Genomic DNA, 27,768 nt, shown 5'->3' with positions numbered 1-27,768 from the left:
TAAATTAGCTTGCTTCCTGAACGTGCAAAACGAAAGTCTGAGGGAAACAAGTGCACATGGTGAGAAGACTGAAGGAACAGCACAGCACAAACAGCAAAGGTAATCAATGTGAGAAAGGAAGGGAATAGAGCTGCACGACCAAACTAATTATACTTTTAAAATATCCACACAAAAAAAGGATACTTTAACTACTGTGTTTTTTCATTTCCTATGATGTGGTGTGTATGCAGGGCAGCATGAGCCAGTGGAAGCAGATCCAGCAGCTGGAGATCAGACTCCTGGAGCATGTGGACTACCTGTATGATGATAACTTCCCCATGGACATCAGGCAGGGTCTGTCCAGCTGGATCGAGACTCAGGATTGGTGAGTCCTGCTCCTGTATGTATGTTTTAAAAATGTTTAGCTTTCAGTTAACAGCCTTTACTGTCATTAATATCTTTGCCAGTCTGAATGTCGAAAAACACTAAAACCTGTCCAGCACCAGCAGACAAACACAGTTTATAAGGTCATAATATGCCCCATCATCTGTTTTCAGCTTGTTATCCTGCCCCGAGTTGGGGAAAAAAATAAAGAATGCAGCTTTAAAATATTATGAGTTTTTCCTTAACTTTCCAAATCAACAAACACCTGCACTCTGTCAAAAAAAGAACTCTTGATGGTCTTGTTTTAGTCTTTTTGTGGTCCTTCTCTGTCTCTTAGTTATTTTGAGTCTCTTTGTAGTTAGTTTTTGCAATTTTTTTTTCTTCATGGTCTATTCGTCTCTTTGTAGTCATGTTTGCATTACCTTGTAGTTTTTTGCATTTCCAAGTGGCCATTGTGCGTCTCTCTGTAGCTCTTTGTGTTCCTTTGCATCTGTGCCCTTTTATTGGTTGTTTAATCATTGAGGTCATATGATTGATTTCCAATGATAATAATAATAATAATAATAATAATAATAATAATAATAATAATACATTTTATTTGTAAAGCACCTTTCATTGCTAAAAGTAATCCCCAAGTGCTACAAGGGCATAATATACCTTTTTTTAAAAGGGCTTCAGGCCCTTCTTAATAGAGTCAGTGGCCTTAGGAGCCCTCCGGTGGTCTGGGATTCCACAGGTGAGGAACGGCTGAACAGAAAGCCCCTGGGTCCTGGGGGGGGCGAAGCAGATGGTTGGTTGTAGAATGGAGGTTGCATGTGGAGGTTTGTGGTGAGAGTAGTTCCTTGAGGTAGGAAGGAGAGTTCCCGTGGATGCACTGATGGGTGAGTAGTGAGATCTTGTTTTTGATCCTGAACGAGACAGGAAGCCAGTGGAGCGGGTGAAGAAAGGGTTTGATGTGATTGTAACTCCAGCCCTCTTCTTCATATCTTTAGCTGGGAATCTTTTGTCTGTTTTTCAGGGACACAGCAGCCAACGAGGAGTCCATGGCGGGGGTTCTGTTCACCAACCTTCTGTCCCAGCTGGATCGAGTGCGCTCACAGGAGCAGAACTTCTTACAGAGACACAACATGAAGATCATACAACAGCAGCTACAGGTGTGTCACCTTCTTTATGTCCTAGTTATGTCACATTCACAGCTCCCTTAATTCAAACAGATGCTTTATTTTCACACCTAACCAACGCCTTTTCAAAGTTACTTTACTGCGGTAATAATTGCACAATGCAATCATTTGTTTACTTCTTAGTTTAAACTGTAGCTTGCCCACCGTGGAAACTTAGATAATAATCAAACATATAATTATTTACTTATTATTATTTTATTGTTTAACATGCTCATACTGTAATTTATGAATCGCATAAACACCTTTTACTATATGTGTTTGATGCGCAGAGGTGTATGAAGTACCTCTTTCATTTAAGTCGCCATTCCATAACGATGTACAAATACTCTGTTATAAGTCCTGCATTCATGACTATAGTGAACTTTACTTGGGCTACATCTTTCTGTTGGAATGTATCATTACAACAGGAATAGGAGAGAACTGAACAGTGTGGGGGAATGAGATAGCAATTTGGTTTAAAAGTAGTTTATAAAGCAAGAATTACAACATTTAGGAGAATAATAGACAGCACAAGCAACGGCAGCGAGATGTAATCAAACAAAAAAAGCTAATCAAATGTCAAAAGATCCATGGTGTTGCAGTATCTTGGTGACAGAGGCAAAAACCTCTGTATGCAAAAAAATGTATGTATGTACAAATACATAGACACAAATATACATATACACACATTTAGAGGGGGGGCCTGCTCTCTTCAGTTCTGTATGTCTGCATAAGTTGACTTATGGTACATTTGCTTATTTGGCTGTATACAAATTCTGCGTTCATCACAGTAGTCTCCTGTCGGGTCATTTTCTTCATTATCATAACAACATAAAGCATTTAAATTTGAGGTGACAATACTAAAATGTTGCTATTACATGACAATGCTCTGCACTTACACTTATGAAGGTGTCTTGTATGCCATTACCCAAAGTAAAAGTAAAAGTTGTGAAAGTAGATTTCGTGGTGGAATTAACTTCATCAAAACGCTGACCATACTCACTTTCAGTAGTTGATTTTAAAATGTCTCCAATAAGAAGAAGTGTTTTTTTGGTCTATGGTGTATGTGTGCTGGAGGTGAAAGGGAAGTAAAAAAAGAAGTCACTCTGAATGTGTAACTTGTTTCTGTTTGTGCTGTGGTTGCTTTACCTGAGAGCAGCTTCTGTTTTGGCCGTTCCAATATCAAATGAAGTTAAGAAGGACAGAAAACGACTTTATGGAATTGAAATACAATTAAAGACATTCTTTTACAAATGATGCACTGGCTGGCTGGCTGGCTGGCTGAAATACTTGTACTCAGCATAATAATGGTGTTTTTGTGAAAAAAAACCTTCCCTTCTCTTCTTTTATGAATCCAGGCGCTTTACAGGATGTTGTGGTCAGAGCTCACCGACGTCATGAGGCTAAGCTCACATTTTATTCTGGAAAATAAATATACCTTTGCAGAACAAACCCATGAGGCTCATACCGCTGTTTCCTGTGTGTCTCAATGTGTCGTAGTCAATACTTCTCAGCGGAAGCAGCTACTCATGTGAAGAGTGCAGGCGGTTGTTGTTGTGAAGTACGATTGTGTTTTAATCTCTCTTTAGTTTGACTGACCTCTAACACACATTTCAGCAGGCTCCCTAAGGAAAACCCCTTGTAGCTTGATCTCTTACTGATGATCATCAAAAATACAAGACCATTTCCGCACTCTTTCCAGGATCAAATTTTTTAGCTAAGTAATGCAGGGGGACAAAAAAGAGAAGTGAGCTTGAAAATACCAGAAACCAAACTACCTGCTTATAAATACTAAAAGACATAAACAAAAGTGAGTGTAGGTGTGCGTTCATGCAGCTCAGTCATCAGTCTGGCAATGATGCGGATGAATTAAAACTTTCTCACACCTGGAGGCGAGAAAAAAACGTTCCTCTTCCCACAGCAGGATGTTTGGTACTTTTCTAAGTAGGGTTTTGAACGGGCTCATGAGCAAACCAATGCCACACTCTTCATAAGAATCTGAGTCATGTGGTGAGATAGAAGGCAGGAGTCGTGTCTGCTCCATATCAAAGACGTATTTGTTTATGTAATTTGTTTCCGTTACAGGTTTTATAACGAAACAACTTATTATATTGCAAGCATGTGTCACACCTTTGGCTCTAAGCCTTTACTTTTATTAGGATGGAGGTTTGGTCCAGAGACAGGCTGAACTTAATTCCTTTTCTGATTGTATGATAAGCACTTAAACAACATGATGACAAATCTCTGAGGATACTGCACAGGTGCTTGGTTTTTCTGGATGGCAAAGATAAACATACACTGTGAACACTGACTGTCAGCATTACTCTGCTGCCAGTTCTTGTAGGGCGTTTTCTGTGCTTACATTAACAATATCTAAGACTGTGAGTGTAATTATCTTTGTGTGTGTATCCCCAAAGGTGAAATACACATCAAACCCCACGGTCATGGCCCGGGTGATCTCCACCTGCCTGAGGGAGGAGCGGCGGATCCTCTCCAGCGCCTGCATGCAGGAACAGGTTTGTCGTTTGTTTCTGAGAGGGAAAGTCCCTCCAGTTCCTTCATAACGTCTGCTGCTGGTAAACCAGAGCTGCTGCCAGGAAAACACTGCTGCAAACTACACACCCACACATTCCCAACTGCTTCACCCTTTTCCCAAGAAACACTGCTACATGACATAATACTTCTGTTCCTTTACTTATGAACGTGCTGAAAAAAACAAGATACCATTTTAATATTCAAGGAAGGCTGTTGTAAAACAAAATGTACAGGTTGATGACGATTTTTGTCATAAAACTTTATTCAGCAAAAATCAAAAGATTATTATACACTTCTGTGTAGTCCACTGAGTACACTATGTACTTCCTGTCACAGTGTGCATGCTGATTTACTAACTCAGAAATAACAATCTCTTTTCCTCTTTAGCCTACTATCATGACCTGAACGTAAACGTACCGGACAAAGCATTACCGCCATATTTTGATTCAACACTCAAAGATTCAATAGCTCCTCCAACAGTGCAGCATACAATACATAAGACATAAAACTAAATATAAAAAGTGCAAAAAGAAACTGCAATAAAACAGTGCATGACAATGGTACACGCGACCCTAGGAGGTAACCGGATCAAGTCCCGGAAAAGTACTCCCTAGGTGCCCTTGAGCTATAGCTCCCAACTGCTCCCTGGTAAATGGTAAATGAGCTGTATAAGTAGAGTCCAGAGTTGGGTGTAACGCGTTAAAAAGTAAAGCATTACTGTAATAATATTACTTTTGTTGGTAACGGAGTAATGTAACGCCTTACTTTTATAATTCAGTAATAACAATACAGTTACTAACATTGCCCCGACACAGGTTACTTCGTTACTTACTAAAATCAGTCATAATCACACTGACAGACAAGAGGGGTTTCCGCCGCAGGTTTATATGTACGTAATCTGCGTGACTTGCGCGTCCACATCTCCACGTGCAGTGCTGCATACAGTAAACATGGCTGAGTCAGCGATAACTTTCGAGGGGTGGAGATATGCCCATTATTTTGAGTTCGTCCGAAGAATAGACAGGAATGTGACGGTGAGGTGCAAACTGTGTCCAGGCTGTTATCTACTGCTGTAAACAACACGTCAAACCTCAACAAACACCTGCAAAGAACACATGCTAAGGTGAAGCTAATAGCAAAGGACCCCCGAACCCAGAGTTAGGATGTTGTGAGTGCGCCGCCGGCCTGCCGCCGACACCGAAGCAGCAACAATTTGAATTTAGAGGACCGGTCACCAAAGCAGAGATCATAAGGCTTGTAGCATCCTTCATAGTAGAGGAAATTTTGCCCATTTGCACAGTGGAATTACCATCGTTCAGAGATATAGCCTACTGCGCAAAATACAAATAGCAGGAGACAGAGGACAGACATGGTCAGATAGGAAAACATTCAGGAGCTATCTGGATCAGTCTTATGCGACAATGGAAACTGAACTAAAGAGAACATTTTAAACTTTAGCAGTCTGCGTGATCTGCCTGTAGGGAGGGGCGGGCGGGCCGGCCCTGCGAGTAAAGTAACGAGTAAAGTAACGAGTAAAGTAACGAGTAAAGTAACGAGTTACTTTATGTAGAGAGTAACGAAGTACTGTAATATATTACTTTTTTTTAAAGTAATATGTAGCCTAATACATTACTTTTTTTTAGTAACGACCCCATCTCTGGTAGAGTCCATTTATCATTCCAGCGTTTCACTCTCACCATTTCACCGCTAAGAGTGCCTGGATGCAATGGACGAAAACACTACAAGTACAGAGGAAACCATATTGAGACACAGCACAAGATGGTGATAACGGTAATATGCATTGTCATTGTGATAATGTTAGCATGAGTGCAGCCAGTGGCGGCTCCAGAGTATTTTTGTTGGGTAATCTATGGTAGGGCTAACTCACAGTGGTGGGACTCAAGTCAGTATTTGCAATGTAATTACATACACGCTATATCGCCCCCCCTTGACAGTGAAACGCCACGGGTCAGGTTTAGATTATTTCCCTGTCTCAATCCAAATGGAACTGTATGAAATAAAAAGGTACATTTGTCTTTTAGTAAATAAAAAGGGCGACCTGGAGCTTCCTGCAACAACACCACGCCGTTATCGTGATTCTGATTGGCCAGAAGACATTATCAAAGATGCTCTATTGAGAAGACGATCACTACGCGACAAAAGTTTTAAAAACCGTTTCTGGTCTTCGGTATTTACAGACAAGTGGCTACTGAAATCAAATACTAACTGCTGTCTGTGCAATTTACTCCGCGCGAGTTGGCGTACTTTATTTTGCTTACTTTAACATCATTTTTCATGGTGGGGCTAAGGTGGGGCTAAGCCATTTCTTGGTGTGGCTGTAGCCTACCCCAGCCATACCCTGGCGTTGCCACTGAGTGCAGCCTCACAGAGTTGTTAGGCTGGGTTAGACTGTTCCATGCTGCTTTGTGCTTACGTTTGAAGTATCAGGCCATGTCATCAGATGTGTTCCGGGAGCAAAGTGTTATGCTGAATCCTTGATTACAAGAATAAATATAAGTGATTGAAGAACAGATTAGGTCTATGTTTGAAATAAATCTTTCAAAAAACATTCCGAAGAAAATAATGCTCTCCAACAGGGTCCACTGGAGAGATCACTGCAGAACTCTGTGGCCTTCGAGAGGCAGAAGAACATGGACAGCAGAGTGGCCATCATCAGGGGCAGCGTGCAGGTAACTGACACACACACGTTTCAGGCAACATCAGAGCAAATATAAAGTTCCCCCAATGGAATGATGTTTAAATGTCTGCCTGTCTGTGTGCAGCTGATGGACCAGGCTGTAAAATCCATCGAGGACATGCAGGATGATTTCGATTTCCGCTACAAGACCCTGCAGGCACGAGGTGGTCCCTGTGAAAGCAAACTTATTTCTTACTTCTGTGAATTAAAATAACACAGCGTGCACCACAATCATTTTTTCTCTAAAATATCTGTCGGTGTGTGTGTGTGTGTGTGTGTGTGTGTGTGTGTGTGTGTGTGTGTGTGTGTGTGTGTGTGTGTGTGTGTGTGTGTGTGTCAGAATCGTCAGATGCTCGACAGAACCCTGAGATGATGAAACAGGAAGTAACGACCCTGCAGGCTATGCTTAACAGTCTGGACTTTAAAAGGAAGGTATGCATTTGTATCAATGTGTATCAAAATGTCTCCAACATAGAAAGCAAGAAAAATGCCTTCCAGTGTACAAATAAAGGATTGTATAAATTACAACAAGTATGGCAAGGCAAAGCGACTTTCTTTAGATAGAACACTTTAAAGAGCAACTTGCAGGTTGTTTTTTTTTACTACATTTATGCTTAACCTTGCCTGAAAATTACAATTAAAAATGTTAATGCAGGATTTGATATGTTTTACAAGACATAGGGGCAGGAATTCAGAGGAAAAGGAGCCGTTTTGAGCTCTGCTACTAAAAACTGCTTTTTTTTAACGTCATACGTCAAACGCGTCATATTATGTCAAATGGGGGCGTTAACTTTCTCGGACTCGTTCTCTGCCCAATCCGCGGTAGTAGTTTCTAGTTGGTTTGAGCGGTTGTGATTTAGTGAGCTGGTATTTTTTCGATAATTTTACATTGCATTTCACCATTTGTAATCATGGTGAGCTTGTGTTTGTGCAGGTTGCACAAACTCAAGCCTGTCGGGGCATTGAGTCCACAGTTTCCCTCACGGGAAAAGGACCGGAGCTAGCGTTCGTTCCTGGGTGAATTGTGCATCCACCTCCCTGCAGCACATACTCCGTCTCCACAGCTTTATCAAGAAACCGTATTACATCTCTCTCCCCCCTTCGCTGCTCTCTCTCCCCTCCGGTACACGGCACCGTAAGAGTGTGTGGAGTTGCATTAGGTAACGCTGTGGTGGCTGTACTGCTCCAGCCGTCTCCTTTGTGTTTGTTTGTTTCCCCCTGTCTGTGTTGTTTGTGTGAGCGTGGTGGCTGTCACTCCTGGCTCCCGGCTCAACCTCCACTCGCCTGCTGCAATCAGCTGTGCACCCTCCCCGACTACACACCTGCTTTCCATCAAGTAATTTACAACGGCAAATCAACGGAGGCTCCACAACCTTTCTCCGCCAGATCGTCAAGTATCAGCCGTATCTCGCATCTCCCCTCCGGTCAGCACCGTAGTGTGGAGTTGCATTAGGTAACGCGAGATACGGCTGATACTTGCGCATTAGTTTCTGTTATGGATCAGTATCAACAGTCCTGCCAGTAACGTTACTATATTATCAATACTACTTTAGTTATAGCCTGATATATGATTGCTAACTTTACAATGTTGTGATGTGACTGACGTTAGCTAAAATGCTAACGCCGGTCACTCACCAAGACAGCTGCTCTGTTCTCCACTGGTTCTCCACACACCAAAGCTCAATTTCTCTCCGATGGCCGTTATTTTTTCTAATCCTTGGCTGCTCCTGGTCTCTTGGACGCCTAGCAGGCTCATAATTATAATCATATGCATTCGAATATATATTTTCAACCTCTTCTGTGTCAAAACTAGCATTGTGATCCACGTTTATTCATACGTTAGACCGGCCGCTCTCCCCCTTGTTTCCCCCATGTTACGTCACACGCGGGAGGTCACATGCGGAGGCTTTTTTATGCGGAAGTGAAAATGTCTTACTAAAACGACGCCAGATGTCACTGTAGTTTATATTTCTGTATATTTTTGGGAAAATCTAGTGTATTCATCATTTTCCTACACATTTATTCACTGGTGTCTCTAACCTGCAAGTTGCTCTTTAAGTCCACTAAAAATGCTTTACAAAAGATGGTGCTACAACAAAGTGCAAAATAAATGCTTTAGTTAAAATGATTCTGCAAAAAACCAAACAAGCTTAAGTAAAATTAGACAGATTTAGAATACAATATAAAAAGTTGAATAGATAAACGATTTGAATAGTTATTTGATGTAATAAAAGGCAACAGCAAATAGAGAAGTCTTTAGCCTTGATTTAAAACATGTGAGAGACACAGCAGTATTTGATTGTAAAGCATTTCAAGCATCACAGTGGTCTTTCCTTACCTTTGTCAGGAGATCTTGTCAAAGATGGACGATGTGATCAAGGAGATTGAAGACCTGATGAGCTCTCAGCTCAACCCGGAGCTGCAGGACTGGAAGCGCCGGCAGCAGATCGCCGCCATCGGGGGGCCGCAGCTCACCGGGCTGGAGCAGCTACACAGCTGGTGAGGACTTCTATAGGATTATTACGTGTACTCTCATATAGGTACATGGCCTAACATGCATTGTAATGTATTATAAGAACATGTTTGCTTTGAAAGCTGAATCAATCTCTTTATAGACATTAATGATGAACTTTTATAAAAAATCTAATGTGTAAATATTCTCTGAGCTACAACTAGTCAACCTACAATTGTCGCAATATCGATTTAATTTAACTGACGCTTTTATCCAAAGCGACTTACAATGACCAATTACAGGGACATTCTCCCTGGAGTAACTAAGCAAAGTGCCTTAGTGGTGGTGTTCCAGGTGGGATTTGAACTCACAACCTTCCAATCTTCAGCCCACCTCATTATCCATTAGACCACCACTACCCAGATACTTGTTTCAAAATATTGTGATATTTGATATAATTCACCTAGCCCTAGGTAAGATTCATGATGTGTTTCAAACGGAGGAATAGTTTGCACCTGTGTTCGTATTCTGTAATGATGAATCCCTTTTAACCTGTGAATTGATTGTGTGTGCCAGTTGATCCTAAATAACATGTCAATATCCCAATCTCTACTGAAGGCCGTGTGCACAAACAGAAGTTGAACGTTAAAAATCCTTCAGCAGTTCTGAAGTAGAGCCTCTGCAGGAACTGAAGCCCAAACAACATTTATATTTATTACTAGCTGTAGTGATTTAAAAAAGAACAAAAAAAGGTGCCCTGAAATACTTGTTCAGTAATGAAGTGTCATATTTAGTTACTTAAAAAGACCAGTAGGCCTATGCTTTGTAAAATAATTATTTAAAAAATAATTAAATGAACCTATATTACAGTAATCCAAGTCCTATTTAACTGTGGAATTGAAGAAACCGCAATAGCCAATTATTTTGCATTTCAGCACTTAAATGTGTGTAAGCGTGATCTTAAGTGTGTGTAGATAATGATACTTAAAGGTCCCATGTCATTTCTACTGATCATGATTCCATTGTTGAGGTCTACTAGAATAGATTTACATTGTGCAATTTTCCAAACTCACATTGGTTTCTCATACAATATCTCTGCATAGTATGTGTATTCACTCTCTGTCCTAAACGGCTTGTTGGAGCTTCTGCCCCCCCCTCCCTGTGAGCCCACTGTGCTCTGATTGGTCAGCTCGCCCACTCTGTTCTGATGAGTCTACCACCGTTACAGCGGAACATCAATGATTATGTGTTACAATGGCGTTAGCAACCAGGAAATGACACCAGTAATGACAAACAGATGAGAATGCTGCGTGGGGTATGGGTGCCGTGTTGGCGGGACGTTGCGCGGCTCGCTGCTGCGAGGAGCGGACAGTGTGAGCTGCGTTCATTTTCTGCTTGCTGCGTGGGATCTGCGAGACGGTGAGACATAGCGAATGGACGTGGGAAGGGGTGCTGAGGGGGCTGCAGCACCCCCATCTGCGAGGCTCCACTAGCACCCTGGTTGCATGTGTACAGAGTGGAACCCATGCCATTACACTGATAGCAGCGTGTCTCTTGCCTAGAGCTGGAAAAAGGCTTGGTACTGTTGTTAGTTTTACTGGGAGGGAACTGTCTAGAGAGAATAATTCTGATGCCTAACCTGAGCTTGACCAACCCTTACTGCGTGGAGTTTCCCCCGATTCATGTCTAATGACCGAAACATTCTTCTTTAGGTATTGGTTGTAATTTCATACTTAGCCAGAATAGCTTCTTTGACTTGTCCATAGTCTAAGGCAGGGGTCGGCAACCCCTGGCACGCGCAGGGCCGCCCCTCCCTACAGGCCGATTACGCAGACTGCGTGAGGCCTCACCTCACCTCGCGGAGGGGGCCTCAGCTTGCGGAGGGTGCTTCATTTTGCGGAGGGAGCCTCATCTGAAGGGCAAATGCGGCGCACCTACAGTGTAACCCCTAGATTCCACCGGGTCCGTCTGCGCCGCGTCATGGCTGCGCCGCCGTTTTTGGTCCGGCCTCCTCCGGCATCATACCCTACCGGGCGCGTTTCAGAAGCGGAGCATCTTGCGTGCCGGCTCGCAGTTTTTGTTGATTTGGTCATATTTCCTGGACAGGCTACTTTGTACAGACAAAGTTAATAATAATTGTAATATCCCAGTTATAAACGACATGAATCAAAGATGTGTTGCTGTATTTTAGTGGTAAAAAAATGCATTCATCATCATAATTATTCTATATATTTAATTTACACAGTGCCTGTAAACCGGAGGAGAACGCTGGCATTTCTCCTCCTACTTGGAAGACTACTGAGGGATAGGGCCTGCAAAATTAGTTTATTTAAGGATTGACTGGATGCTCTGGCCAGTCCACTTCCTGCCCGCTATGCAGCGCCTTGCGTCGCGTCGTGTGCAACGTTTAAACCAATTATTTACATTTGTTTTACCCCCCCCTCCCCCCCCCCCGGTTGAAAGTTCACGATCGCCGGCACACTGATCACAATTTTTTTTTAAAATGGCACTTCATATCAAAAAGGTTGCCGACCCCTGGCCTAAGGAATATGATGTCCATGAGAACATAGGCACTACGTGCCCTACCTGTGAGCAGAGGGACAAGGTGAAAAGCTAACTCTTCTTTCGGCCATCGGCAGACAGCTGCCACTCTTTACAAAAATTGTCAGAAAGTGCTCAATGTCATCTTCTGGATTGAGTGGTTTCGACTTGGGGTCTCTGCGCATGTGTGCTGCCCTTGTTGTTGATGGCGGCTCATTCTGCTGGGTGGGTGGAGCCTCACCTTCAGGCCACGTCGTCACCTTCAACACTGTCACGTCACTCTTCTTTGTTATCATATCCTTCTCTCAATTCCGTCACCTGTGCTTGGATTTGTTCGAATTGGTGCTGCATATGTCTCCATCTCTGCTCTTGGGGCGTGGCCTCTTTCTCCAACTGCTGATCTCTGGAAGCATGGGAGCAGACAAGAGATTTGCCATGCTTGTCAACTCCTCCATGTCATCAGGTGTTCTGGCTGCCGCGGCCCCCTGCTGGTCAGGATGGAGGCAAAGAGGAGAACACAAGACCGAATGGTGTTTCAAGATACTAATCTCTGCCCCCCCCAGGTTCACTCTGACAGCACAGAGTCTGTTCCAGATGAAGCGTCAGCTGGACAAACTGGCCGATCTGATCGTGAAGGTCACCTACGAGAGTGACCCGATCCCACTGCAGAAACCTCAGATGGAGGAGCGAGTCAAATACCTCATCTATCACCTGATCAAGAGGTAACCTTAACACCACACAACGTACCACTCAACACACCCAAAGGATGTACCCTTATTGAAAAAGGCAACCATACAGTGCAAGATAATGCAGATGGATCTTTTCTCTTTTAGTGTCCTTGAACCCTTCTTATGTTTTAAGCGCTTTGAACACTATTATTATTATTATTATTATTATTATTATTATTATTATTATGTGTTTGGATCATGACTGGTGTTCTCTGCTGTTCCTAAGAGTCCTTTCATTTTGTATAATGATATAGATTGTAGACAATAGGCCACACATGCAAAAGGCCCCAGCATCTCTCCTATCTTTTTGCCAAGAGCCACAGACGTTATAGTTATTTTTACACTTTTTTCATTTATTGATATGTTGTGCGCATAGTGTGTATTTTTTGCTCATATTGTGTCTCTTTGTGTTCATAGTATGTTTTTCTGTCCCATTTGGTCTAACTTCGTAGTGATGTATTGTGTTTTGTGTTCATTCTGTCTCATTGTTGTCCTTTTGTGCCTCTTTGTGGTCATCTTCTGATTCTTTAGGCACTTTGTCGCTGTTGTCATAGTGTGTCTTCTTTGGCCATTTTATATCTCTGGTTGTTTTGCCCATTTTGTGTTACTTTAGTCTTCTTGGTCATTTTGTGTCTCTATGTAATCGTTTTGTTTTATAGCTTGAAAGTTGAATTGCTTTTTGTCATGTGCAAATATATACAGATTGTACTTGAAACACTGATATGTACTGTACGAAAAACGTCCTCTTTAACTAGCAGCACCAACAACACATTACACAATACAGGCCTAGTGAGGTGCTAAATACAGGACCAGCACACACAACCATCGAATGACCCCAGCTGCTGTGAAGTGAAGGGTGAAACTCTGCAATGACTGTGGTTTTTTCTCAGCTCGTTTGTGGTGGAGAAGCAGCCATGCATGCCCACACATCCCCAGAAACCCCTCATCATCAAGACTGGCGTGCAATTCACCACCAAAGTCAGGTTTGTGACACAAAACACTCTTGATGATGATTTTTGAAACTCTGAATTATTGTGCTTGTAAGGTCAATTGAAGTATTCCAATGTCCTATATTGTGGTTGCCAGCAGGTGAGGGGTAAGAGTGATCTTTCGCAGGCACAAACAGATGATTTCCGGTGGTTGGATGCAGCTTGATGTTTATTAAAGAGTGTACAGTACCTTGGGTTGACACCACCCTTATAAATATAAACAAAATAAACTGACATACCAACAATACACATAAATGGCTCCTTCAGTGCTATTTCACTCCTGTTTTAACATTTGTCTTATTTGAGTAGTAATGTTGAATGATAACTCAGTTACTTTTCTCTGTTTCTTCTTCCAGACTCCTGGTTAAACTTCCAGAAGTGGATTATCAGCTGAAAGTCAAAACAACATTTGACAAGTGAGATTTTTGGCTCAAAGTTTTTTAACTGGTTTGCATTTCCAGGAGATGAAAAATCCTTAAATAAACAAATGTGTATATTAAAAACGTAATAAAAATGTGTTCACACACACTTATCAAAACGCAAATCTCTGTGTGTTTTTTTGTGTCTCTAGGGACCTACCCCCCGGCAGAGTGTGAGTACAAACAAGCTGAAGACAGGAAGTACTGCTGATGTTAAATTTAAACATATTCTCCAAACATTATACAACATCACATTACATTGCATTTACTTTACTGCTTCCAGAATGAGTTTCATTGCAGAATGCTACATATCAATTAAGAGGAAAGTTATTTTAAAGGTGAAATTATTTTGCAACATAAACATTACAATAAATCTTTCTTTAAGTTTTTTCTGTTTTGATTCATCAAAATACCTTGAAAATATATCAATCCTTGAAGCAGGTGCTTTAGTTGTTAACATTCTACAGCTGAGTATTGATATGCTCAGACAATTATTCTCCTATCAGTTGCATTTGTATCATATAAAAACAGCCAGCATAGATACAAATTTGACAAACCCACAAGGCCTCTTTGTTTTACCTTATTGTTCTCCTCAGAAGTCGTCAGTTTTTCATCCTGACCAACAACACTAAAGTTATGGACATCGAGGACTACTCAAACGGCTGCCTCTCAGTGGAGTTCAGACATCTGGTAATACAATTCGTGCTTGTGTGTCATTTATTACCAGAACATGTGACCATTAACCATTTCTGTCGGTTTGAAAAAAATATATCCTGTAAGTCTTTTCGAAACATTTAAAAGTAATTATTTTAGAAAACTAACTTTGTTTTTGAGAGATATTATATGTTGACAATAATTCTCAGTATTTTGAGATAATAATAATAATAATAATGCATTTTATTTATATAGCGCTTTTCACAACTCAAAGACGCTTTACAATATGAGGGAGGGTAGACAAACAAGGACAGGCAAACAAGTAAGTATAGTAAAATAAATAAAAAGGCAGTCAAGAGGAATTTGATTGAGAGCTTATGGGTAGACAGAGTTGAAAAGATGTGTTTTGAGGCGGGACTGAAAGACTGTGAGGGACTCAGAGTCACGGAGATCTTGGGGGAGGGAATTCCAGAGCCTAGGAGCTGCCACTGAGAAGGCTCTGTCCCCAAAGCTGCAGAGTGTGGATGTGGGAATGGATAGGAGTCCGGCTGCGGTGGATCTGAGGGAACGTGGGGGTTGATAAGGAGTGAGAAGGTTTGTGAGATAAGGGGGGGCCAAATGGTGGAGTGCTTTGTAGGTGAGGACCATCATTTTGTAATTGATGCGATGGGAGACAGGAAGCCAGTGGAGCTCTTTGAGGACTGGGCTGATGTGATGCCATGATTTGGTATGTGTGAGGAGACGTGCAGCTGCATTTTAAACCCATTGGAGCCTGTTGAGGGATGTAGTGCTGATGCCGTAAAGAAGTGAGTTGCAGGGGGAGGAAATGAAGGCATGGATTAGTCGTTCGGCTGCGGGGCGGGTGAGAGACGGTAGGATTTTTGCAATATTGTGGAGGTGGAAAAATGAGGTTTTGACTGTTTGGCGGATGTGAGGTTTGAGGGAGAGGGTGGGGTCAAAGATTACGCCAAGGTTGCATGCCTGATTCGAGGGGGAAACAATGGTGCCATCGATGGTGAGTGTTATGTTAGTGACCTTGTTGAGGGTGGATTTGGAGCCAATTAGGAGGAGTTCTGTTTTGTTGCTGTTCAGTTTGAGGAGGTTATGTTGCATCCAAGTTTTAATAGCTGTCAGACAGGAATCGATGTGGGTAAGGGATGGGTTATGGAGGGATTTGGTGCTGAGGTAGATCTGAGTGTCATCAGCATAGCAGTGGAAGTCCAGGTTGAAGTGGCGGAGTATCTGACCGAGGGGCAGGATGTAAATGATGGAGAGGAGGGGTCCAAGTACTGATCCTTGAGGAACGCCTTGGGTGACTGAAGCTGTGGCAGAGGAGTGGTTGGGGAGGGAGATGAAGTGGGATCATTCAGTGAGGTAGGACTGGAGCCATCTGAGTGCAATACCTTCAATACCAATGTCCCTGAGTCGGGTGAGCAGGATGTTGTGGCTCACGGTATCGAAGGCTGCACTCAGGTCGAGGAGGATGAGAATATTGAGGGAACCAGTGTCAGCAGAGGTGAGGAGGTCATTGACGAGTGCAGTTTCTGTACTGTGGTGAGGACGAAATCCAGACTGAAGGGGTTCATAAAGCTGGTTGGTTTGGAGATGGCAGTGAATTTGTTTGGCTACAATGCGTTCAAGAGTTTTTGAGAGGAATGGTAGGTTGGAGATGGGGCGGTAATTAGTGAGGGAGGAGGGATCAAGACCAGGTTTTTTGAGGATTGGAGTAACGGCAGCAGTTTTGAAGGCAGAGGGGACGGTTCCATGGGACAGCGAGGAGTTGAAGAGGTTAGCAAGATAGGGGCAGAGGACGGGGAGGCAGGACTTCAGGAGAGGAGTGGGTAGAGGGTCAAGGGAGAAGGTTGTGGGATTTGAGGAACCGATCAGATGGAGTATTTCAAGTGGGGTAACAAGGTTGAACTGGGAAAGGCGGCGCTGGGGAGGAGGAGTCAGGAGGTCAAGGGAGATGGGGGGAGAAATGGTAGCGGTGGAGGTTGGGGGAGATGCTTGTATATCAGATGGAGCTGAGAAGGAGTGGTTAATGGCGTTAATTTTGTCTGCGAAAAACTGGAGGAATGAGCTGCAAGTAGCGGAAGTAGAAGTAGGGAGGTTATCAGCACGAGATTTAAAGAGCTTGTTAACTGTGGAGAAGAGGGTCCTGGGGTTACGGGAGGGGTCAGTGAAGATGTTGGAGAGGTAGGCAGATTTAGCGGCAATAAGAGCATCTCTGTATGCATTGAGATGGAGTTTGTAGCTTATGTAATGGACTGTGAGGGATGATTTCTTTGAAAGACGTTCAAGTTGGCGGCCTCGCTGCTTCATTTTACGCAGTGCGGGTGTGAACCAGGGTGAGGAGGTCTTGAAAGTAAGTTTTATTTTTGAGGGGGGCTAAAGTGTTGAGGGAGGTGAGTAGGGTGGAGTTGAGGTGGTTGAGCAGATCATCAGGTGAGCTGAGGGTTGCGTCCAGGGGGAGATTAGACGATAGCAGTTCGGAGAGATGGTTATGGTCAATGGAGTGTAGATTACGGAAGGTGATGTTTCTGGGTGGGCAGGGGTTTCGGGTGGGGGAGGCAATGGTGAATTGTATGAGTTTGTTGTCGGAGAGGGGAAATGGGCAAGGGTGGAGGTCAATCACTGGGAGGTTGGTATAGCAGACGAGATCAAGTATGTGTCCTTTGTCATGGGTGGGGAAGGTGACATGTTGGGTGATAGAGAAATTGTCCAGTAGGGTTGTGAATTCGGATGCCAGCTTGCAGGTGGGTGAGTCAATGTGAATGTTGAGGTCACCAAGTAGTAACAGACATTGAGACAGGGATGAGGCAAGTGTGAGGAACTCAGTGAAATTGGAGAGGAAGGAGGGATGAGGTTTAGGAGGCCGGTAGATAAGGATGACTGTCAGTGAGGGAGGGGCTTTGAAGGCAATGCATTCAAAGGATGATACTGAGGGGAGGGTTAATTCTGTGATCTGGATGTTCTGATTGTGGATTACAGAAAGGCCACCACCACGGCGGGAGGGGTGGGGTTTAGTGATGTATTTAAAGCCAGGGGGGGATGTTTGGTTGAGGGAGAAGAAGTCATCGGGCTGTTGCCAGGTTTCGGTGAGCAGAAGGAAATCAAGGGATTTTTCCAAGATTAGTTAATGGAGGATGAGGGCTTTCTTGTTGAGTGATCGGATGTTAAGGAGGGCAATATTAGTTGAGTGGGAGGGGTGTGGTATGGTCACAGGCTGAAGAGGTGAGAGGTTGTCCAGGTTGACAGTGCGGGGAGGAATGTGAGATGGGGGGGAGGAGCGGAGAGGAGGTGGAAGGAAGTGTGTTATTATCAGTTTTTGGTGGTTGAGGGCGGTGGAATCCACTCCAGGTATTTGGGCCAGCTCTGAGCAGAGGGCAGTGGAATCCACTCCAGGTATTTGGGCCAGCTCTGAGCAGAGGGCAGTGGAATCCACTCCAGGTATTTGGGCCAGCTCTGAGAAGAGGGCAGTGGAATCCACTCCAGGTTTTCGGTACAGCTGGGATTGTAACGGACCAGTGGTGGGTGTATAATATGGAGTAATGAGTGCGCTCATATGACATGACAGTTGTGGGACATGGCGGTTAGTCGACCAGATAGATGTTATGGATGATTTCCCGGACTGGGAGTAAACAAATCTGCGTTTGGAACCTCTATGGACATACCTCGGTCTGCGTAGAAGCCCGAGGCAATTGATGACAGACAAGCTTAGAGGAAGCGCAGAAAAGTTATTGAGATTAAAAAGTTGGGAGACAGAGTATCGTAACATCGTAGTGCCGTGGTAGGATGCTAGCGTTAGCACAGCGCTGGCTATGGTTGTAGACCAGCGGCGCTGAAAGTGGAGCTGTTGGCAGCCGTCAGACAGGATGAGAGGTCAGTTGCAGGCTGTCCTTTACAGCAGATGGGGGGACCGGCAGGAGCGGGAGGTTTAAAGAACCAGAGTCAGGGCCCACGGGGAGGGGCAGGACGAAGAATGGGGCTGGTTATTTGATGGATGGAGCAGCGTTAGCAGGTAGGTGTAGCAGGGTAGAAAACCAAAGCGTCCGTCAAAAATGGCAATCGGGTGTAAGAAATATGTCCAGATCAGAACACAACAGCCACAGAATAGTTAGAAATCTATAGCAGTAGAAAGTGGTCAGAAACTCTTAGATTAACACAAAGAAAGACGAGATTTTCGGACAGAGAAGCGGCGACGAGTCAGCGCCAGCGTCCTCTCAAGCCGAAGATTGTACAAGAACTGAGTCATTACTTTAGATCAGTGGTTCCCAACCTGGGGGGCGCGCCAGGCCTCAGATGATTTGAGGCCAAATATCATATTTAGACTTTTATTTTTTATTTTTTTACATATAATTGTAAAGCAATACATGATTGTCACTAAAAGCCTTGTCCCTACATTAAATTATAAAAAATTAATTGATTAATTGATTAATTTGAATAACAATTCAATTTAGTAGCTATTAAAGGCATAAAAAGACAGAAATGTATAATTCTTTCTTTAATAGAAATATTTCTTCTGCCCGTAAATTGTCCAAACCGGGCTTTTCTGGATAGGCGCATTTTTAAAACATAGTCATTGTCCATGCCGGTTTCAGTTGGATTATTTGTCACAGTTGCTCCGATCAGATCGGTCTCCTCCATTTTGTAGATTATTTACGACTTTTGAATCCACATAAACACATCGGCAAAATCCGGCTTACTTTGAGCATGTGTTTTAAACAGTTTAATCCCTTTGTGAATTGTTTCCACTTCCGCGCCGTCCTTTAATTTCTTCATACAGCGGGAATCCAAATGAATTAATCCTGAGTCCAATAACCATCAAAGTCACTCCAATAGTGCTCCTTAATTACGCTTTCATCCTCCTTTAACAAAATGCTTCACATTCATCTAGTTTGTGACAGTAGTTGTAGCATTTTTGAGACTTTTAAACTTTAATTACCGCTGTTGCGCTCCCCCCTTGTGTGTGTCATTTAGGGGGGGCTCTTGGGAAAAAAGGTTGGGAACCACTGCTTTAGATAATGTCATTACATTGACCTACAGAATGGTATTCTTCATCACTAGACTATGATTTGATCTTATTTATGTTATTTTACAGACAGAAATGGGCAAATGTTCACTTACACATGGATATGACATTAACCAGTTTGTCAAAGTGGTGATTTGTTGAATTTCTGTTTTGTTTCCTTTCACTAACAGCAGCTGAAAGAGAAGAAATATATCAATGGCACAAAGGGGAACGAGGTACGACATGCGGATGAGTTGATCATTAATGTATCAACTCATTTCTGGGTTCAGGACTCATTCCTACACCACTATTTTGAGTCTGTGCATTATCCCTGAATAAAAATAAGTGCTTGTAATACTATTGTTGTCTACATATACTTTTATTATTGCAAAAGTGTTGTCCCTAATGAGGGATATGCTGTGTGGATGTGTGTTGTGTGTTCGCAGGGCCTCCTCTCCGTGACAGAGGAACTTCACTCTCTCAGTTTCGAGGCGTGTTTCACAGTACAGGGCCTCACCATAGATCTGGAGGTCAGGAGCACTGTACATATGACTGGATATTCGGCTCCTTTTTCTTGGTGCCCAGCTCACTCATTGTGTATGTGAATCCTTCCAGACATGTTCCCTGCCTCTTGTGGTCATCTCCAATGTGAGCCAGCTGCCTGGGGGCTGGGTGTCCGTCATGTGGTATAACCTTCTGACTGATGAGCCCAGGGTGAGCTGACACACTGTTGCTGATGTGTTTAAAAGTGGATAGTGCTGCTACTATCCCTCAGTTGCCAGTTAATTAAACCAATGTTGTCTAATACAACAGTCCTGCAATATTCTCTACCTTCATGAAGGTTCGGAATGTGTTAAACCCTTGTGTCTCACTTAACAGTCAAAATGACTAAATATGTGGTGGTTATGATCAGGACTAATGTTAAAAAACAGTACTCTGTGCCAGTAGAAAATAATATACACATGTAAGCTGTAGTGTAAGTATTTTGACACAGACTTTTTTGTCCTCTAAGGACTTTGGAGCTAAAAGGATTAGGGTTAAACTGTTTTAGAAAGCAGTTGATTCATCTTTTATGATCATTTTTAGAGGATTTATTGTATGGTGCAGTTGAACAGGGCCCTCGACACACATCCCAACTACTCCACTTTTACCTTTTTCCCACCTCTTTCCTATAATCCACAGAACTTGGCGTTCTTTGGAAACCCCCCTCGGGCCACCTGGAGCCAGCTCTCTGAGGTTCTCAGCTGGCAATTCTCAACCTTCGCTGGTAAAGGCCTCAACAAGGAGCAGCTCAGCATGCTGGGAGGAAAGCTTCTCGGTATTTCTGCCCTACAGCTTTCAAACAACATATTTGTACTGTATATTTCGAAATCTAGATTTTGGGATAACACATGTTTCAGGTGGCATTTGAAGGGGCCCTTTTCTGATTTTGTGGTGTTCCCTCTCCTGTAGTGTGTTATATAGTTTATTGTGCATGTTAATGTTCTAGGCTAAAATCCCTGTGTTCCCTCTAGAGCGAGTTTCTCCCCCCCTGCCTAAAAAGCCTCCATTGGACTCCTTTGTTTACTTCCGTATATTGACATCACTATGTGTCACATCCTTTGTGATTGGCTAAGGGGCAGGACATCACTATGCGGTTGACCAATCACAACAGGGCCGGCCAGCTAACCAATCAGAGCAGACTGGGCTCTGGTTTCAGACAGAGGGTGAAAAGAGGTACTGCAGCATAGGCAGTATGAGAAAGATAAAGAGCTTTTTGAACATTAAAGCATGGAGACATGTCTCAGTAGAGACACTGAATACTAATATCAACCTGATATGATCAGAATAGCGCCCCCTTCATACTACACGAGTTAATGTTGGTATTATAGCTGTTAGTCTTTGCAGGCTCACGGGTGTTGGGTAGTAGTCATTCATGTTGTTTACTGTATGTTGCTGTAGGCCAGCATGCCTCCTGTAGTGACTATCAAGTATCCTGGTCCAAGTTGTCCAAGGTAAGTGTTCAATTCCTCATGTACCATGTGGTTTCATCTCCAATTTGGTTGTGCCAACTAGTGGCCAATGGGATATAATTATCTGTGCCCCATGCTGTTTCGATGACCCTGGATCTTTTTCTACATTCCATTTCATATATGTTACATCTCTTAAGACATGTTTTAATTTCCAAAGAACTCATTCAATGTGTCGAACATTCTTTAAGGAGAATATTCCAGGAAAGCCATTCAGTTTCTGGATGTGGCTGGACTCCATCCTAGAGCTCATCAAGAAGCATTTGCTGCCAGTCTGGAATGAGAAGTAAGACCCTGGGTCACCCCAGACTCACTGTCAATCCCCCCCCCCCCTCCTCCCCCCAACTAAAAAGTGGTAGAAGAAGCAGGAAATAATATAGTTGTTATTTTCCCTTGTGCCATCCATACAGCTATATCATGGGTTTTGTGAGTAAAGAGATGGAGCGCACTCTGCTGAAGGACAAAGAGCCAGGCACATTCCTACTACGCTTCAGTGAGAGCCACCTTGGAGGAATAACTTTCACCTGGGTGGAGCACGGCGACAATGGTGAGAAAAAACCCATGCGTTTAGCTCTTTAAATCTTCTCTTACATAGTTCCTGTTTTCTTTATTGATGCTCCTCTATGCTAACACTGTCTTTTCACAACAGGAGAGGTTAAATTCAACTCTGTGGAGCCATACACCAAAAATCGGCTTAGCGCCCTACCATTTGCCGACATCATTAGAGACTACAAAGTGATCTCAGAGGGGGTGGTCCCAGAGAACCCGCTCAAGTTCCTCTACCCCGACATTCCCAAAGATGAAGCCTTCGGACGGCTTTACAACATTCAGCCAAGCAAAGGCAAGAGTGCAAACCATTCATGTTTCTCAGTGGTTGATTTAAATCACTAACACTAATCTCTCTCGCATCTCTCTTATCTTCCAGTCCATCCATACATAACATCTACCCTGATCCCAATCTCACAATTGCGGTGAGTTCATTAAGAGACTTATACATTTTTGATCATCAATTTTACCCTGATGTGTAGTTATCAGACTTAAGATGATGACTATGGGATATTGAGTGTGCTATCAAATCAACCAACAGCAGAATTACACAACTGAAAATGATCTAGAAAATGCTATAATATCACAGAAGCAGCCTCACTGTCTCTGGACTCACTCTGCCTTTCGCTGTGATTGCAGCTCTAATACCACCACCACACCCTCTTCCTGTCAGTCTCCTGAGCCCCCGATGACTCCTCGGGAGTTCGACATGCTCAGTGAGCACCTATGCTTCGACATTAACAGCGTAAGTTTGCCATTCTTTGCTATTTGGTGGACAGTACCTGTTGGGAAAATATTTTCCTGGGCCCATAACTTTGACTTAGTTTATCAGGCTATACTGTCCTGACTGAGCACAGGCAGCTGCAGCCTTGGGTGCTGTGCTCTCAGTGTTTTGTCTCTCTGTTCCTGCCTGTTGGCGTCAGCTGATAGAGGTGTTATGGTTCTATCTTGTTATGCACAATGTTGATTATTCTCTCAGAACTAGCTAGGGGGTAGAGATCTTCAGAATTGGTTTGGCATCCGCTGTGTCAACTCGTGGCACACGATATGTCTTGTGAATTCTTCACAAGACAAGTCTCTCTGAGTTTCGTCTCCAATGCTTCCGAAGTTTCCATCACAGTACCACTGTACTTTTTGTTAATCAAACCTATGAGAAGACCAACACCAACAATGCATTGATCCATTATGGACATAGAAGTAGAGGTATCACGTTTGTACGAAAGCCTGATACATCTTCTTCCCCTGTGCTTTAATGCTCCAATGTTGTGCAAAACTTTAAAAAATACGCCGTCCTTGCGCTGAAATATTCACCAGCACGCCAAATATGTATTTGTATTATTCCATCCATCCATCTTCTCCCGCTTATCCGTGGTCGGGTCGCGGGGGTAGCAGTTCCAGCAGAGAGCCCCAAACTTCATCCCCAAAATCATCGGTCGGTCATGAACCGATGATTTGTATTATTCAAAACTCATAATAGTCCCTAACCAAAGCACTATCTATATCAGGGGCGGCGCCAGGCGGTAGCTAGGAGTTGCTACGGCAACACCAACATTTGGCGTAGCAACTGCTAAGCAACCCCAAGAAATGTATGTTTTTTTTTATATATGTGAAATTCATAATTTGAAAATGTATTGATTCGAAAATGATATGCTACAGTACAGTACAAGTACTTCTGGGTGTTTCAAGCTCGGCTCTGTGTGTGTGGCACGAGCGCACGAGTGAGTGAGCGAGCGAGAGAGAGAGAGCATCAGTACTGGAGATTGTTGTTGTTAGCATCTGGTTAGCTAGCTACGCTAACGGATATTAGAAGCTGTTTCTACAACAAAGTGAAGAGAAAGTCTTCTCCTGTCAGATAACGTCAGCTCAGTGAGGTAAAGGAGTATATCTGTGTTTAGATAGATACATTTAGTCTAAGTTATTCAGTTATTCAGGTCTCAAATTGTCTGGTCTCCATTTATGTAAACAAGTATTTCGAAGGCACAACTTTATATAATCATTATAGTTTGAAAATAACAGAATAAATGAAAAACAGATATGAAATACTATATGACAGTAAAACAAGAATACAGTTTAAAAGGGGAGTGATTTGTAGAATATTCATAGAGAAAAAGTAAATCTGTTTACAGTTCTATTTCATATGGGTGTTGAGAGATGTATCCATAGATCTCTTCATTTTGCTCTCAAAGTGCACCAGATTGATGCTTTTAACTTCAATATTTAAAAAATAATCTTCCCGGGGGAGCAAGCCCCCGGACCCCTCTAGGACATTAGGTCCACCCTCCACTTATAAAAAACAGCACTTTACCCCTTCTTACACCTATATGCCCTGAGCTGATTATCGAGCCTTCATTAGCCGCGTTCACACCAGAGTACTTTTCCCACTTTAGTTCCGATATAGTCAGACCCGACGCCAGAACGAATCTAAAGGGAGGGCATATGATTTTCATGGGAGGGCACACAAAACCGTCACGTGCTGCGGGCCTGTGGCACAATATATATCAAACAGCAAAGCCAACAGCATTGCGTAAAGATGCACACTTATCGCAAACACATACACAAATAAAGGGCAATATAGAAACCACTTTTGAAACATTGTTTCCGTGGCAACACAAACACTGGTAAATCACGAGCAAGGCACACTGGTTAAGGATGGCAGCTTCCGCATCGTTGCACTCGGAGAGAAATAGTAGAGACGGAGACGATGAACTGTTTGGCCCGCCTTGGGCATGGTTTATTTTCCTATGCACTGTAGGTGCATCCTTTCGCTCAGCCGAGCCACAGCTTGTCAACCCTCCCGATTTTCGCGGGAGACTCCCGATTTCATTGCCCTCTCCCGGTTTCCTCCCGGGGTAATATTTCTCCCGCATTTCTGACATAATCAGATTTACTCGGTACTGTTTCCACTCGGACTTTAATACAGCTACACCATTGTTTGGTTTCCATGGTAGCGCGTCTCTTTAGTAGCGCGAGCAACTGAGGGTGAGTAAAATATATCACAGAAAACAGAACAAGAATCGACAACTCTACCCTCTGCTCACTCCTTTCCTGTATTTAATACAGGACCAGCCCACACATATGCTCCATCAAGGATGGTGCTACAGGCCGCAAGGCAGTGCACTCAGAACTACAATAAGCATGTTAATGTTAATCTAACATTTCCGGGTGATAAACTAGTCGCAAAAAGCTTTGACAGTAAAAGCCGCATCAGATGAAGAGGTATTTACTTTAAACTGTCTACATGGGAAACAAAAGGCTGTGTCTGCTTTTAACGAATATTCAAGTCAAGTTTTCAAGTATTCAAGTCTGTTGTAGTACCATGGCAAAAGTGCGCTTCTTCCCTGAAAACAATCTTCCTGGATAACGATCCAGTTTCACCTGGTTGGGTTTATCAACCCCAAGATCATCTGGGGCGGTTGGTCTTTGAGCGGTTGCTGGCCCAAAAGTAGCCTACCTGTTGATGTGCTGCAAGGTAGCGTCTGTAGTGATTGGTCTAAATGTGGACGAATCACAAATCACAACAGACACATGAATTTATTTATTTATTTTTTAGTATCTGACATCACATACATCGTAGCATAAAAGTTCACCGTTTATTTATAATTAAAAAAATTAAAGAAATAAAAAATGTAAATGTTATAAATAATAAAAAACGTGTTTATTGGGGGAGGGCAGGAATGTCAAATGGGAGGGCCTGGCCCTCCCTGGCCCTCACACGGGGCCGGGCATGGATATAGTTCCCAAATGTCGCGTTCACACCAAAAAGAGCCGGAATTAAAATTAGTTCATGAGAACCTTTTTACCTCCTTTTCCGTCCCTGCTAAAGAGCAGGGACTCTCATGCAGCTCTCTTGTGAGAAAAGAGGTATATTTCTGATTGGCTGGGCGGATTGCAAACCACGCCCCGTAAAACTAAAAAAAAGTGTTGTGAAGCCACCATTTTATTATCCTCGCATTAGCATTATTAGCATTAGCATTAGCCCAAAGCAGAAGAAGAAGAAGTGACGTCAGCGGCTTCATTTGCCGAATCCACCCCCAGGGACTTATTCCGTTGTGAACGCGATCTGTACTTAGTTCATCAGAACTAAAGAGTTCTGATGAACTAAGTTCTCATGAACCTTTGTGGGAAAAGTACTGCGGTCTGAAAGAGCCTATTGTAACAGTCGCGGGTACACTGTGTATGTGCGTGTGGGGAGTGTTTCCACTGTAGCGGCCGGTACCTTAATGTGAAACCCTACATGTTTGAGAACCTCTATGAAACGTCAAGCTATCCCACAGCACCCCAAAAGAAAATCTCTGGCGCCGCCCATGATCTACTGTATAGACTCGTTTTGAATGAACATTTGAAGGTCACCTAGCTGTGCGGGCAGTTGATGATTGTTTTTCAAGAATGACACAATATGTCTCTAATCTCTACATTTTTAAAGATGTATTTCTTAAACTAAGTGAGAGCCGCAGACAGGGAAGGTCATCCGAAAAACGATTCAAGTTTATAGACGAGTCCTCTATGTTCTGCTGCTGGTAATGTTCTCCTTTTCCTTTTACAGATGAGCTCTCCATATTCAGAGTAAGGCGAGGGGAAATATGTAACTCCCAACCGAGTTTTCTACTCATCTGATGCCACTGCCCGATCAACGTCTACATCTTTGTTGGCTGTGTTTATTTTGTGGTAAAATTAGATTCATATCTTGAACTATTGTTTACTGCTTTTTTTATATTCATAATTGTTCTTTAAAAAAGTATCTGTTTCTATTGTGACAACTCAATTTTAAATTATATTTTAACAGTATATTAAAAAAAGAACACATGTTTATTGTGTCTGCTTTGTACTATGTTGTTGACACGGCTTGCTTCTTTATTTCTGCATTTGTAGCAACACTTTCTCTTTAGCCATTTTGCCTGTGTTGCTTACAACACTCACCCATATTCATCATTCAATTGTGTATAAGGAAACCGGTTTAGGTCATATTTTCAAGCAGAACCAGTTGCAACTCACCACAAACCGTTTATCGAGATTTGCCCAGATTTAATTATTTTAATTAGGATCAAAAAGATCTTGCCAAGTCAGTATTTCAAAACTAAAAAGGCTTAATCTGATGCAGATAAAGTGATCATACATTTCTAACGGCAGGACACATATGGAGACCGTTTTAAACATTTAGGTTAACCAAACACATTGAATTAAATGAGGAAACATACAGAGAGAAAATAAACTGTAATTCATCTTTAAAGATCATGTAATGCAATATTCTATATGGGAATTATGGTTACTTGTGGACCCATTGACATTTATGTTTGCTTAAGGATTAAGCAACCTAAATGTTCAAAGACATATTATAAGAGAATAAATCTTGTTTAAAATGTAGATGTAAAAATGTACCTGTTTCTCCCTGCTTCCAGTGTTCATGCTAAGCTAACCGTTAGCTAGGAATACGCAATGGGAATGGGAATGTGACGTCATCAACTCTAAGTCGTCCATCTTTGGAGGGTACTCGCAACCTGCGAATGCAACCTATTAACTTAACTTAACCAAACTTTTTTAAATCGGTTGGCACTGTTATGTCACTAGCTGTAACAGACACCCCTTTGACCAATGAACAAAACAAGAAAGGGACCATGGGATTACATTTTATTCTTTTAAACTAACAGGGAAACGAGGGAGACGTA

At 42.8% G+C, this 27,768-nt stretch overlaps 1 protein-coding gene across 2 annotated transcripts; it reads left to right on the top strand.

Moving 5' to 3' along the window:
* Window positions 1-26,912, top strand: stat4 (signal transducer and activator of transcription 4). 2 transcript variants are annotated; one of them, XM_079663400.1, is made up of 24 exons: window positions 1-99; window positions 231-364; window positions 1,382-1,517; window positions 3,941-4,039; window positions 6,656-6,748; window positions 6,842-6,920; window positions 7,097-7,188; window positions 9,104-9,255; window positions 12,313-12,471; window positions 13,368-13,460; window positions 13,823-13,882; window positions 14,038-14,058; window positions 14,485-14,575; window positions 19,742-19,786; window positions 19,997-20,080; window positions 20,166-20,264; window positions 20,733-20,868; window positions 21,492-21,544; window positions 21,751-21,845; window positions 21,970-22,106; window positions 22,209-22,400; window positions 22,485-22,530; window positions 22,745-22,850; window positions 26,649-26,912. In XM_079663400.1, the coding sequence occupies exons 2-24, from the start codon at window positions 237-239 to the stop codon at window positions 26,670-26,672; spliced, it is 2,220 nt and encodes a 739-aa protein (XP_079519526.1). In that variant the 5' UTR covers window positions 1-99; window positions 231-236; the 3' UTR covers window positions 26,673-26,912. The 2 variants fall into 2 exon arrangements, with proteins under 2 accessions (XP_079519526.1, XP_079519525.1); XM_079663399.1 differs by having other exon boundaries at window positions 14,482-14,575.
* Window positions 26,913-27,768: the final 856 nt, after the last annotated feature.

Source organism: Notothenia rossii (assembly GCF_949606895.1).
Source record: "Notothenia rossii genome assembly, chromosome: 2".
NCBI classification, from domain to species: domain Eukaryota; kingdom Metazoa; phylum Chordata; class Actinopteri; order Perciformes; family Nototheniidae; genus Notothenia; species Notothenia rossii.
This window is presented reverse-complemented; position numbering and strand designations above follow the sequence as displayed.